The sequence below is a fragment of the Chroicocephalus ridibundus genome, chromosome 8 (genome assembly GCF_963924245.1).
Source record: "Chroicocephalus ridibundus chromosome 8, bChrRid1.1, whole genome shotgun sequence".
In the NCBI taxonomy this organism is placed as follows: domain Eukaryota; kingdom Metazoa; phylum Chordata; class Aves; order Charadriiformes; family Laridae; genus Chroicocephalus; species Chroicocephalus ridibundus.
The window spans coordinates 21601376-21616446 of record NC_086291.1 but is presented as its reverse complement, the minus strand read 5'-3'; the positions used below and the strand labels follow the sequence as shown (position 1 = coordinate 21616446).

The 15071-nt window shown below is 34.6% G+C and overlaps 1 protein-coding gene across 4 annotated transcripts in view; it reads right to left on the bottom strand.

Annotated features, from left to right (window-relative positions):
* Positions 1-319: 319 nt before the first annotated feature.
* The window catches only part of AGL (amylo-alpha-1, 6-glucosidase, 4-alpha-glucanotransferase), a 40744-nt gene continuing 25992 nt past the window's right edge, over positions 320-15071 (bottom strand). For all 4 annotated transcript variants that reach the window (XM_063343182.1, XM_063343180.1, XM_063343179.1 and 1 more), the window contains exons 24-34: positions 14307-14482; positions 12399-12501; positions 10929-11154; positions 10370-10481; positions 9856-9991; positions 7832-7944; positions 6561-6772; positions 5883-5980; positions 5249-5336; positions 5024-5157; positions 320-3557 (exon numbers count right to left, since the gene is read on the bottom strand). In XM_063343182.1, the coding sequence (XP_063199252.1) occupies positions 3440-3557; positions 5024-5157; positions 5249-5336; positions 5883-5980; positions 6561-6772; positions 7832-7944; positions 9856-9991; positions 10370-10481; positions 10929-11154; positions 12399-12501; positions 14307-14482 (1516 nt within the window). In that variant the 3' untranslated portion in view covers positions 320-3439. The remainder of the gene's footprint in view (positions 3558-5023; positions 5158-5248; positions 5337-5882; positions 5981-6560; positions 6773-7831; positions 7945-9855; positions 9992-10369; positions 10482-10928; positions 11155-12398; positions 12502-14306; positions 14483-15071) is intronic.

Genomic DNA, 15071 nt, shown 5'->3' with positions numbered 1-15071 from the left:
CAGAGCTCTTCTAGCCCAATCCCCCACAAACCCAACTGAGACAGCTGACATTGACACAAACAAAAGAATATGTGTATAGGGCTCAAGTTTATGTGTTGTTTGTTGGTTTGTTTTTTTTTTTTGTTTTTTTTTTTTTTTTGTTTTTTTTTTTTTTTTTTTTTTTTTTGAGTTGATCATTGTTGTTAGCACTTTTTGTTGTTAATACTTGACTTGAGGAGTTCACAGTCTCTCTGATGTGTGTAATATTGCCAACAACAGAACAAACAGTGTAATGTCTGATGGTTGGCTTTTTTCCAAAACAACCACATAGAAAGGTTAATTCTGTCTGAATTAAAGAATTTTATTTTGTGCATTTCAGAAATAAGTGAATAATGACATTTTTCTAAAATCAGTTGTTGCTGTTCTAGACAGACACATGTAAAACTCATCTTTCCATTTTACATTACAACATGCAGTGCCAGAATGATACATTATTTCACTTGAATTCTCAAGTTAATAATCTTTGAATACATCAAGAGCTATTAACTGTATGAACACCGGTAACAGTCAAAATTATTTCCATTGGGAGGAAGAAAATAAAAAAGATGTCTCAATACCATATAGATCAAGAAACACCAACTAGAACATGATGGATTAACAGTTCTTACTATGTTCTTTAGTTTATTTCTAAAACATTTTACTGATTATGACTTTGCGTTACTAGAAGTTATTGAGTGTATAACATAAATGATACTAACAAACAAGAATACAGTTCAGGATGAGTCAACCTGTCACCTCTTTTTAGGGGATAATGATATAGAATTTATCTAGGCGAATACCAGCTCATGTAAGTGTTAGATTTAGCATTGTTCGCTTCCCTCTTCATTTTTAAACTGTCTGGCTCAACAAAGCATTGAGTAGCTTTCTGATTAAAAAACAAAACAAAAAAGAAACAAAACAAAAAAACCCAAAACCAAACAACCCCCTCCAAACCAATAAACCCCCACCAACTGCCCCAACAGTTATAACCTCAAATCTTACTTTTGTTGCTACTTAACAGCAAAGTCAACCAATATGATAAATATTTTTTCCTATTTAAAACATTTATCTGTCACTAAAACTAATGGTCAACTCATCAGTGCAGAAGCAACATTATAAATGGGCATTTTTAGAAGTTCCATAACACATGTATCTTTGTGAACCCAGTGGTGATTTATCTTTAAAATTTTACTATTAAATTAGGAAAAAAACTAGCAGTGACAAATATGCAGTCTCTATCAGCAGTGCAGTTTGCAAAATAGTGGAAAGTCATCTATAATAACATAGGAAGGCTTTAATGAATAGTTTTTCATGTTTGTTTGTTTTTTTTCCAACAACGAAAAGGTGACCATATATATAATTTGATACCGTGTGGAAATCTTTTTCAACAGTCATAGCTCTTAAGCTGCACTTCCAATTTTAAAACCTTTTCATCAAGCAAGAACAATTTATCCTGCCATATTATTCCTGCTTCCTAAACCATAGGAGATACAAAACATACCTTGAAATAATAGATGAGAGATAATTATTTAGAGAAACAGTAAAAAGCTAGTGATACAGTAGGACATAAACCTCAATATCATTATCAAGAATTTTGGAAAGTTCCGTACATTATGAAAAATACTTTATATGCCTCTTGCACAATAAAAAAAAATAATCCGTGGCTGACATTTCAGTAACATTTTCAATCAAATGACATCTCATGCATTGTGTCGAGAAAATAAAAATTTCCCAGCCCATGAGCAGCAGCTCAAAAGTTGACATACAATATAGACCTTCCCTAATCGTAACTTCTAAGTACTGAACACTTCAGCAAGGGAGTTCAAATACTTACTAACCTTTCAAACTAACAGTGTGAATATAGCTGCTTCTTACAATTCATCTGTCTTCAGTCTAGTAACTTGCCCTTAAACGTATCTATCTGTAACACGTCTCCTTGAACAAGACAGCACGCTTCCGCTGTATTTCAACAGGGCACAGAAACTTTAAAATACGGATACAATAAAATCTTGACCTACGTGTTATTAGTGCATTATAATTACATCCCGTGTTTATTTTTTTCATCATATGTTGTCTAACATTAAGAAATGCAATATCAATTTTGCCCCCCATCCCACCCCGTGATGTGGGAAGCACCGTCAGCCTCGCCCTCTGCCTGTTTACTGCACGAAGATGGAAAAATGGCATGAATAGAGAGTTGAGAATTACCAACTGCACTTCTGTCAACGACCCTTCAGTTTGGGAACACTGAACTGAACTCCATAAGGGCACACAGGCATCCAAATATGAAAAAACATATGTTTTGCATCATGTTCACTGGATGCTGTTTCCAACGAACAGCACATAGAGGTAGCATGCTTATTCTTATTGGTGTAATTTCAGAAGGCCTATAAACCTCCTCTTCTCTGGTGGTAGGCTAATATCTTTCCCACTGATGTTAAGTGTTTCCACCTGCTTCAACAGAGCTAGGATTTGCCTAAGAATAAAGGGCTGAGGTGACCATACCTCTTCAATAAATTAATTTAATTAAGTAGTCAAGCACATTCACTTCTGTATCTTTGGCCTCCCCTAACATATATGCTGTGCACTGTATGCACATGCGTATGTTTCTTACAAACTCCTCACAGTGAAAAACAGATTTACATGAAGAAAGAGGTTTCCTGCATGGCTCACAGTGTTTAAATAAATTTAAAAATGGATTAGCATAGGATAATACCTCATTATTGCTTGAGTTAACTCTCAAAGTAGTTTTAAGTTTTATATATATATATATATCTTCAAAGGTTGGTTTATTATAGTATTCGTAAACTTTATTTCTGTGGTTGCTTAATGGAGTGTTCAGCTGAACACATGCAAAAAAACCAACCCTGTAATACAGTCCAGAGAGATAACATATTATGCCTTCATTAATGTATGCTGCTACAGAACAAAGCATACCAAACTCGGGAAGCTATAGGTTAGTCTATTCCCCTTTAAGCATGCATTTGCAAAATATCCATTTACTCTTGAAGAAACGAAGAAAAAAAAAACCAAACAAAAATGTAAGAGCTGTGCTACTTATTTTTAGCTCATGAAGAGCCACTTCGTTACATTAAGATTTTATTGAAAAGTCTAAAAAAATACCGCTACTTAAAATTAAGTTTGTGCATGTTCTTAAAATTGCTCCTTACTAAAAGTTTCTGCATCAAGTGTGCACTGCAGTTTTATTTTATTGTCATGGCCTGATTTTCAACAAACAAGCTCCCCAAGCCCCACACAGTTCTAGGACACAGAAGCTGCTGGCATTCAGCATCTTTGAAAGTCAGGACATGGCTTAAGTGTTTGTGCAAACAGGACGTTTCCCTTGCAGTATATGCCAAGTGTTGATTTATGCCCAATAATAAGACCACAGAAGTTTCATCAAATCAATCAAAATAAACTTTTACAAGTCATAGAGGATTTCAAGGATAACACCAATCGACCAGGCCTGAGTTTCACAGCTAAAAGGGCAATACTGTCCATTTTCATTGGTCAATTCTGGGAGCCCTTTCCAAGATGATCTGGATAAAATAAAAAACAAGCAAACAAGTATTGTTGTTAGATTATACATTGAAATTTAAAGAACATTTCATTTCAAAAGCTTTTAGAAGATTATCTCAGTAGAAACTGGAAACCATGACTAAAGGTCTCTTGTACTACAGGCACAGTATGTTCTTTAATAACTGAAATCTATTTCAATTTTTTTTCTTTTCCTGCAGCTGGGAATTGTAGATTTATGAGGACGTGCCTCTCCTTCAAAGTAGGCTTTCTTCTACTAATAATATCTGAACTTACTCTGCTGGCTCCTGTTGCTCCTGTTTCTCATTCAGGTAGTTTTGCAGTTGGAAGACTATGAATGATCTTTGAGATAACTGAATGGTATTCAAACTACACTTGAAACTGTATTATGGTACTAAAGAGAGATAAAGGCTGGAAGATAGTGTGACTACATAAGCCTTTTTTTCCCTCCATAGGCATAAAAAAACCCCCAGAAACTAATGTACTTACAGAAATACTCATATGTAGACCCTGTTGCTACATTAATAATTCTATACACAAATAAAATATCAAAACAGAGTAGAAGTACACTAATTAAGTAGTAAGACAGAAAAAACAAAGAATGTTACCAAACTGCAAGTCATTTGATAATATTACCAAACAAGACACTGGGACAAGACACTATGTAAGGCAAAGTTGCTTAACATCCCTTTTCTTCCTCCCCTGGTCAAACCCTTCTGTCTTGACCAGTCCTACTGAGTTACTCTTATGGGTGCAAATAAATGCATATTTGAAGTACTGCAGAAGAGATTATATGGAATAGATATCAAGGGCAAGATCTTTTGTTTGTTAGTTTTCGTTTGTCTCAAAATCCTTAAAAATTAAAAATATAAACAGACGATAAAGGGGGAAAATAGTGTGGGTTTGGTTTTTAAGAGGGAGAACTCAAAAGGCAAAGGAACAGTTCAGAGCCATAAGCAAGCTCCTCTGCCTTATTCGAATATCAAGCTTATTAAGATTCTGACACGCTGTCATACTAATTTCCTCATTTATAGCACAAGAAATCCTAACAATATTTTGCATCGTCTTATCTGCCACAATTTTACTGTGTCACTACTAGTTCTTTAACTATTTTGTTTTGCAGGTTTTTTTTGAAATATTTTGATTTTAAAAAAACAACTCGCCATAGATTTTTTTTTCTGAAATTCATTTTTTTGTATGAAATGAGATCCTGATTTTTAGGTCAGGTTTATTTCACCCAGTCTTCACATGGGTTAGCATTAGTAATTCTGCAATCTATAAAAAAGCTCTAGATCTCAGCTGTACTTGAAACCTCACTCGAGCTCTGCAATAGCACATGTAGCAGTGGACTTTATATGTAGAAAACAGATGCTGTTTATATTATAGATCTGTACTTTTACATGCAATTGGATAGTGGATACCACTAGCTTGAATGAATATCTTAAATGTGTGTTAGCTGGTGTCTTACCTTTCAAGGTGAACATAGTGGCGAGAAAGAACATTCTTAATCATAACTACAGTTTTTGCATATATCTCTGGACCAATCAGCTTTGAGAAGTACAATTTTGCACGAAGAAAATATCCAATCGGCCACAACCATTCCTAAGCAAAGAATGAAAATAGATTATTATGATAGCTGTCAGTTTGAAAAGGTGACAGCACTTTTTCTAAAATTGAAGAAACTGGCTCTTACAGGTCCTTGGTGATAATTAAAACCTCTGGCTACATTATAGTTGTCATTGTCAAGAGCATTATCATATACTCCACAGTAAACCATGTCACTGCAAGAAAGAAAAAATAAATTATGCAAACAAAGCCTTAACAAAAACAATACATAAAAACGGAAAGCAAAAATTGTTCATGGCATTTACATTTAATGATGGTTAAGTTCGGGAAGTCTCCACCAGGTTCTGTATTTCACATGATAATGGAATTCCAAACACAGTTTAAGCTAGTAGGAAAGCAATTAAAGTCTTGGAATGACTTGAATTCATAATTTTGCCCTCCTGCTTTCACTCAAACCATAGTGCTGTGCGCTGTATCATATATAAGTACATATCAAGACACAAATTCAACATCTTTCATGATACCAAGTTTTACTTGCTTACTGTGGGCATCCAAAAACACCTGGTGATTGTCTACATAAATAACATCAATTGCACAGACTTCTAGAACAGCAAAAAAATTGTTCTGGAAGTATTTATTGCAGCCTTATTTCACAGGTATATGTGACGATTTTAACAAAAGAAATACTACCCGTAAGTGTTAAATAATTCCTACTGTCACATTTTGTAATTAATGCTTATTCTGATTTCTACTATACTTACTCCGGGTCTAAGGTTTTCATGCCTAATGGACCAAGCAGTTTTTCCTCTGCTATCTGCAGAGCTTTCCAAGCTCTCTCAGGTGTGAACAACTCAGGGGCCTAATAAAATAATAAAGATTTAATGAGTAAACTCTGCACATGTACACACGTAAGACTATGTATATAAATGCAGAAGATCACAAAAAGCCTAAGTTCCGTATTACTAAATCAACTTCTGAAACCTACCAGCTGGAGTAAGCAAGAGGAGAGAAGCTATCCAGTGATTTTTTAAAAATTTTTATTTTAAATACACTTGTCAAGTATTATTACTGAAGCTCTTTAGAAACCCAATAAAGACAACAAACAACCCATGCATTTTAGCTAATTTGACAGTAAAAGCTGCCTCCCAGACCTAACCTCAAAGACATTCTGAATATAGTGACCACTGCAAATCTATCCTAGCTATACACTGGACAGCAGCTGCATTTAGGCAAGTCCTGTCAAGGAGGTATTTTTAAGAGATGGTCCAAGATGGACCAATATGAAAAGCATGGGAAAGAAAAGCTTTCAAAAAGTTACTCTAAGCAATGTATGTTCCTGATACAATGTCATGCTGATAAACTTTACAACGCAAGCTTAGTTCAATAATAAAGAAAATTTTAAGTGCAAATGCTTTCCCCCTCCCCTTGCCCCCACTTACCACAACCATTGCTATTGTAAAATTTGGCCTGAGTTGGTAATCGCACCATGGACTTGAAGCTCCATAGCTGTCCTTATAAATTCCACGTTTGTGAACAAGATTTGGATGTTTCTCATTAGGATCTGATGGGTTCTCAGAGACAAAGAACAGCCTTTCAAAGTGTCCTTGAATTTTTCTGTTCCACTCATCATATGTGACAGTCACCTCTTTTCCTGCAAGATGTTACATACAAGTTGGTTGGTTTTTTTTTTTTTTTTTTTTTTTTTTTTTACACACAATATTTTCTAACTTGCAGTTAACTAGGAGCAAACAGTATGAGGTACTGTGATCTTTAGTAAATATCTAATTGAGTAAGTTTAAAATTTATAATTAACATTTCAGCATGGTAACATGTCAACTCTTTTATAGTACTTGGTATACATTCTCTTGCTATTTTGGAGACTTCAAAGAGAGTGTCAAAACAAGGATAAGTGTCACTTTTAAAAGCTTTCTCTTCCTGAATTCCTGACACTTAACATAACAGGAGCAGACCTAGGATAACCTCTCTCCAGCTGGTGATTCCCCACGTTTAGGTCAATTCTACAGTTCACAGGAACAGCTCACTGAAACTTCAAGTGAGACTAGAAAAACATCAGGTTTTAGTCAGCAGGATTATGCTAGGGATATCTTCCTGATTGAGACACACATACATCTTAAATAAGCAATGCTTTTATGAAAGAACCAAAAATAGTAAAGAATTGTACATTAGTTCTATATTAGGTGAGTATAGCAGTATTACACCCATTTTTCTTAAACTGTAATTGGAATATAGCAAAAAGGACAATACTACCAAAATTGAAATATGGGGGGTGAGGGGAGGGGATGGGATGGGGGGGGGGAGGCAGAGCAAAGAGGCGGGAGATGAGGTGGAAGAGAGGTCTTGGGTCCTTTTACTTAGCATTCTTGTAATGAATAATCATACATAATACACAATCATTCTATTACTTAAATCCATTTTGAGAAATAGAATTTAGGCTCTGAAATTCCTTTGTAATCCACACCTTAATACATGGAATAAAATATTTGAAATATTGACAACACAATATCAACATTTTTTTTGTAGTAACAGAAGATTTTAATCATACAAGATACTTTCCCAAGTTTTTCTCCTTTTTCTCCTAAACTTTATTGAGTAGTTTGATAATCACTCCTGATGTTATACGGCTACCATTTCATCATTTTAGTTATTTTTATACTCCAGTAATACAATTATGAGATATGTCTGTTTTTACCATGTCTTTTTACAGTGACTCCACGGAATGGAAACACATCTTTCCCAGATAAATCCATCAACCAGCGAACAGCCGACTTGCACAGGCCAACAATTTCCACAGCAGAGCCATCTCTAAAATAATAATGATTTAAAAAAGCCCAAGAATTACTTTAAGAAGGCTAATAAAGTTCAATAAGTAACTGGACAAAAAAATAATGTGTATCTTATTTAGACACGTTATTTTTCCCTATTCTCCTACTGTTCTCATATTTCTCCTGTAGAAGCATGCCAAAGTTCTACAGTATTATAGTGTTTTGTGAATAACAGTTCCATCATAATCACTACTGTCATGATTTTCTAAACTTCAGTCATACCTCTCTCACCAATATTCTCTTGAAAATGAGAAGTCCTTAGACATTGCAGTCTGTCCTTACAAGGCAGCTACTCCATGCCTTTGAGTTTTAGCTGTCCTTCTCCATACCATTCTTTACGTCCTTCTTAAGACCAGCTCTCCACGTAACACTCAAGATACAAGTGCATCTTGCAGGTGTAGGGTTTCACAAAGGCAGAACGATGCCCTCTGGCTTGTTCTAAAAACCTTTACTGATGATACCCAATATTCACTTTTGTTATTGGCTTTTTTGTCTGCTGCTGTACACTAAGATATGATTCCAGAAAGCTACCAGTGACTCAGATTTCCCTCCTGTGTTGTAGCTCAGTTCTGATCGCATTGTGTGGGCATAGTTTCAACTAGATGCGTATCTTAGCTTTATCTACGCTGAAGCTTATCTGCCACTTTTAGGCATGCTCAGTTTTATAGGATACTTTTGAGTTTCATGAAGGGCCAAAAAAAAAAAAAAAAAAAGAGAGGAGAACACCAGCATAAGCAGCCCGTGTCAATTTACTTTTATTTAGATCAGTAGGATTCCACCTGATGAAGAATCAAGGGAGGAAAGGGTGGAAAACACATGAGGTTTTCCATGAGCTAACAGTCAGGGAACAAGCTTCATTGTACACTGGCTAACAGATAGTTTTTTTCTGTACAATAGACTAAATTTAACATGGCATTATCATACCCAGGTAATTTTCACAGATTTAAGATAATTTTATACCAGTGATTAAGAACATGAAAAAAAAATGATCAGACCCAAACGACTTGATACTCTGATGTCAAAACTGCATTCAATACAGAGGTTCTCATCTGCATGTGCACTTTGGTAACTTAGGTAATATTTCTGCCATAGTAGGTTACTCAAGTCAGAAGTGAAGCATTAAGATAAGAAGTAAATGCACTTCTTGGACTTGATTCTTTTTTCAGGTGATACTCAGATAATCACCAAATGCATAGATTTTATATTATATCATATTGGGTTTTACTGCCTGCTTGATGGACAATTTTTCTCCAGCATCACCACTTTACCCTGCTTAGGGCAGGTACCTCAACCTCTCTTGGTTCTCAGTTAAAATGCCTGACTTATCATGCAAGACAATGCTTTCCTCCAGTTCTGACCCACAGATGGTAACTGATTTGAAACTGATACTGTACTTAACTCAAGCAGGAATGCCTGCAGCAGTTTGCTGGCACATAGTAAATAGCTTATTTTTAAAATCTTTAATCTCAACTTTAAAAGCTCAGATGTTGTAGATATTTTTGAATTCTAAGTAACAAGTATTCAAACAACACAATTATCAGTAAATATCTCCTATAATAAGTCGAAATAACAAAGTACTATTAGTACTACAAGTATATGATTTTACCTAAATTACATTTTACTACTTGAATTCAAAAGTTGAGTCTTTGGATGGAGCTAAGACCGTGCCAGAAGCTGAGGGGTTCACTTGCTAAAAACACACCTTTTTTTTTTTTCTTCAAAAAAGCACAAAGAAAAAAATTGCCATTAATATTTTAGTAGGCAGAAACATGTAGAACATTTGAGAGATAGCCTCTCAGATGTATTAATGGAAGGCATAGTAGGTCTGCAGAAGAATTTCAGTGAAAAAAAATAAATTAAAACATTCCCCTCAAAAACCTGGGTTTTGTACCTTGGAGTAGCTGGAATTCCTCTGTTGCGAGCTATATCACTCTCTCCCATTTTATCCATCCAGGTGCCACAATTGAAGCGGTTTCCTCCAAAGACAAAGCCAGTTTCATGGTCAACACCTGCAGTTACATTAAAGCCTGCCAAGCAAGAATATCACATGTGGAGTCTATATTTTAAACAAAACAAAACCCCAACTGCATCCCCCCGACCAAGCCTCCTAAATAAACAAAAAAACCCTTGGAACAAGAAATCTGAGGTGCGTTTCTGAAGGCAACTGTACATTTTAAGTGAACTTTTATTTAAAGATAACTTGTACCACAACATATAAACAGTTGCTGATAATAAACAATTAATTAGACACTTTTTGAACATTAAAATGTATTTAAAGTAATGTAGTTTTAGTTTTACTAAACATAATTAGTTTTTCAAAAGTATACTCAATAGCTAGAGGAAAAGAAATATAAAATATAAATGCCACCTTTTGAATTGCATAGTAAGTGTTCTATATATGTTACCTTCATCTCTCATGTTTTGATCTATCTGTGGACCAGCATTCCTTTCTCGAAAATTTATGCCTTCCATGTGTCTTTGCATTGCTTCCTGTATTACTTCATAAAGTGGCTGATCCTAGATTGATTGCATGTGTGGATGATAACGTGAAAAGCAAGAGATGAAAAACTAGTAGAAAGGCTCTAATGTGCAAATAATAGCAATTCTTAGCCTCTAGTTTATGATACTTCAAAAGAAAAGCATCTAACATTTTTCAGTAGCATCTTTGTCAATGGCAATACATTGTATACAATTTTTAATATAAACATTTTTTTCAGGACAAAAAGCAAAGAAAAAATTTATTAGTAAAGCTGATGGATTTTGTTTGTCCATCCCCAACCCCCTGCACCTGTCTAATCATCTGATACAGATGTAGAGAAGCGCCTAAAATTTCGAATTCTTGCACTATAATCAAATTTCATCATAAACAACAGATAGCAACAAGTTCTTGTAGGTAGAAAAATTACATCCTTTCATTAAAAATATATAGTTGTATTAAATACTTAATTCAGAAGTGATCTTTACCACAGTGCCTGCAGGCTGAGGAGGAGAGTCATCTCTTGGGTACATCCTAGAAACTGGACACCTGAGAATGTCTAATCCATTTGGAACAATTTTACAGTAGTCCTGGATACACTGAAGCCACCACCATACAGCATCACGACAGTTGTATCTGGCATGTGTCCCCTGGCCAAGCAGATTGGGAATGAGTCCATGTCTTAAAGTCCCACCAAATGCTAAAATGATGTTTCTAGAACAAAAGAAAAACACAGTATTGACTAAGTTACTTTCAAGGCCATTATTGGACCAAGTATTAAGTACAAAGCATACAAGTTTACCTTAATAGCAAGGTAAGTCAAGGGGACAAACAGGGTCTTAAAGACAGAGGCCAAACGTTTGCTGTTGAAAGCTACAGATTACTTCATTTAGCATGAACTTCTTTTACAGTAAAAGGTCATCTATTCCCTACAAATTCCCCAACATGAATAGATTTAAATCAGTTTGTATAACACATACAACATCTGCTAATATGGAAAAGCTAGTTTGCTTTTTTGTAGGTAGTGATACAGAGCCTAAATACAAGTCCCGCTGAGGTCACAGGGAAGGTTTTTATTGACATTGTTTATGATTACCCTGGTATCCATTCGGATGGGTGGGGTGGAATGGGGACGGAGGGCAGGAGTAGATGGGAATTTCCTATTAAAATACAGAGAGGTGACAGCAGCTGAGGTTATGAGAAGTTTCATTTGAGAACTGTTGTGCATACATTGCAGAAAACATGGATTCCAACTAGCTTTAAACAGAAATATAAACATACTAGTAGACTGCAGATCTTACTGCATGAGAAAGGTAATAGTTGGCCAAATGTACAATACCATAAACACATGATAAACTAAACCAAATAATTTTTATGTTTGTATCATGGGGCGAGCTCCACCCAAATGAAAATATTAATGGAAATATCAAATCAACATATCTGGCTTGTATCTGGCTCATTTGTCAGGATAAACATTTACAAACAGATTGCAGATTGTTAAGAATCCATACTTAGCTGATTTCTGTTATTAATGGACAAATATAAAAAAATTAATCATGATAGACATGCAATCACACCTTTCTGATTAAAATAGTATTATCTTGCTACTTCAAGTTTTTACATAAATAATTTTGAAATTATTGCTCAGCAACAATGGTGCAAGTACACGTGGAACACAATCACTTTGTTTAAGGATGAGCAGTAGTGTTACAGGGGTTAAAACTACTGTATCTGTACAGAACATCAGCTTCATACTGGTGCTAAGAAAGGAAGAGAGATTCATTTAAGAAGTACTTTTAATTCTACTTGAGAAATCCCAAATCTGTCTAGGGCCAATAAAGTTTTATACTGCACATCAATGGTTTCTAATAGCTTGTGTGTCATCTCAGGTTTTGAGAGCATGCCTTTTTCCTAACTACCTGCAAAACCAAAAAGAACAAAGAATAAGTCAGTCTTACCTTGCTTCTAGATAGCGCCCAGTAACTAACATTAAACCTCTCAGTGCAATAAAGGTATCCCTTCCCCAAGAGCGAAAAATTCCAGAAGAAAAGTGAGGTAAACCTAAAAAGAAATATTGTTCATCTCATTTATTGATATGGCAGAAATCTCCAAGCACATGTGTATGTATAAAATAACCAGAAGTAAAAATATATTCATATTTATAATTTTTTTTCCTAGGTTAAGATATTTAAGGTAAATAATTTTCTAGACCAAGTGCTTGATAAAGTGAAAACCTCATTTTAGAACAATTATCTTCTAGAATTTCAAAGATCTTCTAGACCACACAACAGAATTTCTAATATCAATAACACAGTCACATTTAAATTTTTAAATCATGTTCTAACTTAACCAAGTGCCATACTTTAATTAAAAAAAAAAAAAAAACAAAACAGAAAACCAACAAACAAAGAAGCCATGACGATGACAAGATTTGTAGCTCTGTTGACAAGAGTTTATGTGTGAGAACTGGGCCATCTCAGCAGCATCAAGAGGATAAGACTGGAGAGCTATGAATTTCTTCAGCCCCAAATTCTTCTCAGCCACTATAAAAGCATCCCTGCTTCTCTTTTCCAGCAGCTTCTAGAACTATATCTTACTGCAAACATTATCAGATATAACTCGAAGAATGATTCTGACTGATAAAGTGTAATAATTACAACAGTGAGGTCCATCCTTGTCCTTTCTTCCATTTATTAACTTTTTCAATCTAACAAACAAAAAATCCCATACGGTAAAGTTCCAAAGGAGCCACCTGTTGTGCATACTTGATAGAGCAACGTTTTAACTTCTATCCTCTTTTCCAAACTATTTTCTCAAAAATATTTTTCAAACTCAGATATGGCCTCCACACCTCCATAATTTTAAGGCAACAGCACTTGAGACTCAGAACACATGTACAAGTTAAAAATCTCACAGACACAACTACAAATGAATATGTGAAGGGAATATTCACAACCAAACCCTTTACTATAATTAATCTTTATGGCCAATGGAAGGGAACATTGTGCCTCTGCGCTTCTAGGCAGCACTAAAGCAGGCAAATGGAATGTTACTAAAAACCAGAAACTAAAAGCAATAAAATTCCATGAGAGAAAGACAGCCAGCTAAAAGAAGAAAATAAACACCCCAGTGAGACAGATGCCATAGAATCTGTGGATGTTAAAAGTTTCTATGGTTTCAGAAAAGACATGGGCCAAGTCAGAACAAACTAAATTATTTCTAACCCACTAAACACAGAGATAATACTTTTGACATAGGAAAGTACCCAATTCAAAGACTGCCAGATGCTGGCAGAACATTCAGAGGTATAAACACTGTTTGCTGCCTGCTTTTGTGCTCTTTCATTTTGGAGACATTTTCAGATCAGGCATTCTTCTGGTCTGCTAATGGTTCTTTTTCTGAGAACTTGTAAACAATAAATTCACCCTTGTACTCCATTACAATTCAGTTCTTAAATTCATGTTTAAAAAAGATAAACTAAATCCTATTATGCTAAGTATATTCATCTCAAGCTAGTCTTCTGAAAAGAAAGAGAACATATGTGAGAAAAGTGGATATAGCTAAAAATGTCTCTAAATAAAGCATTTATTATCTCCCTACCTGCCAAGAACAGTAACAAAATGGTTGTCCCCAAAAAGTACTGCTAGACAAAACTCCCATATTTTTAATATGGGCAAATGTTTATCTGAAACACAAACTGAAACACAGAGGAAAAGTGAAGAAAATTGCTACCTACATTTTATATATGGTTGCTGACATACAGTTCCCAAGCACAATGGAGACAATTTTAATATAGTTACCAAAACCAGTTTAACTGTCCTGGAAGACTTTTTTTTTTTCCTTTTTAAGATGTTGTCCTCACTTACCAGCTGCCAAGGAAACACAACACTGTTCTTTCTCATTTGTAATCTCATTCAGCCTATAGGGAACATCATGTAAGGAAGGAGACAGATCTGGCAGACAAGAATATTTTCCTATCCCACACATCTGGACTGAACCCATGGAAAGGTGTTTAACAAATGTTGATCCATTCTGCACAAAGCTGTAATTCAACATAATTAAATTAAAATAACTTTGCATTCAGCAATATCAGTCTATAAAATGTACCCTTTTTCATTTAACAAAAGACTATTATAATTACTATGCATAATAAATATAATAAACTAACAATGAATTAATATTAGTATTTTACATTAACTAATTTTGTACATAAGCTTTAATTTGTACATCACTTTTTTCCCCACCACAAAAAATGAGTGCCCAAAGTTAGCCTTAAATTTTAATTTATTAATGCCAATGGGAATGTTTATGTCAAATGTTTCTAGGGAAAAGGGGAAAAAAAAAGAAATTGGTTTGGTTTACTTGATGCTTACATACAGACCTAAGACCTCAAAAATACAATAAAAGATATTTTACTATGAACAGAAGAAGTTTTTATCAAACCTAGCCAGTATTTTTAAAGATTGCCACATTCTTATATATATATATATATATTCATATATATAAAAAATTGGAAAACAATAAATCAGTTAACACATTGTCTAAAATAATGCAACCTGCATTCCCGACTAATCTCAAAGCATTTTCATAAAATACACTACTTTCCACATAATTTCACAGCCATACCAAAT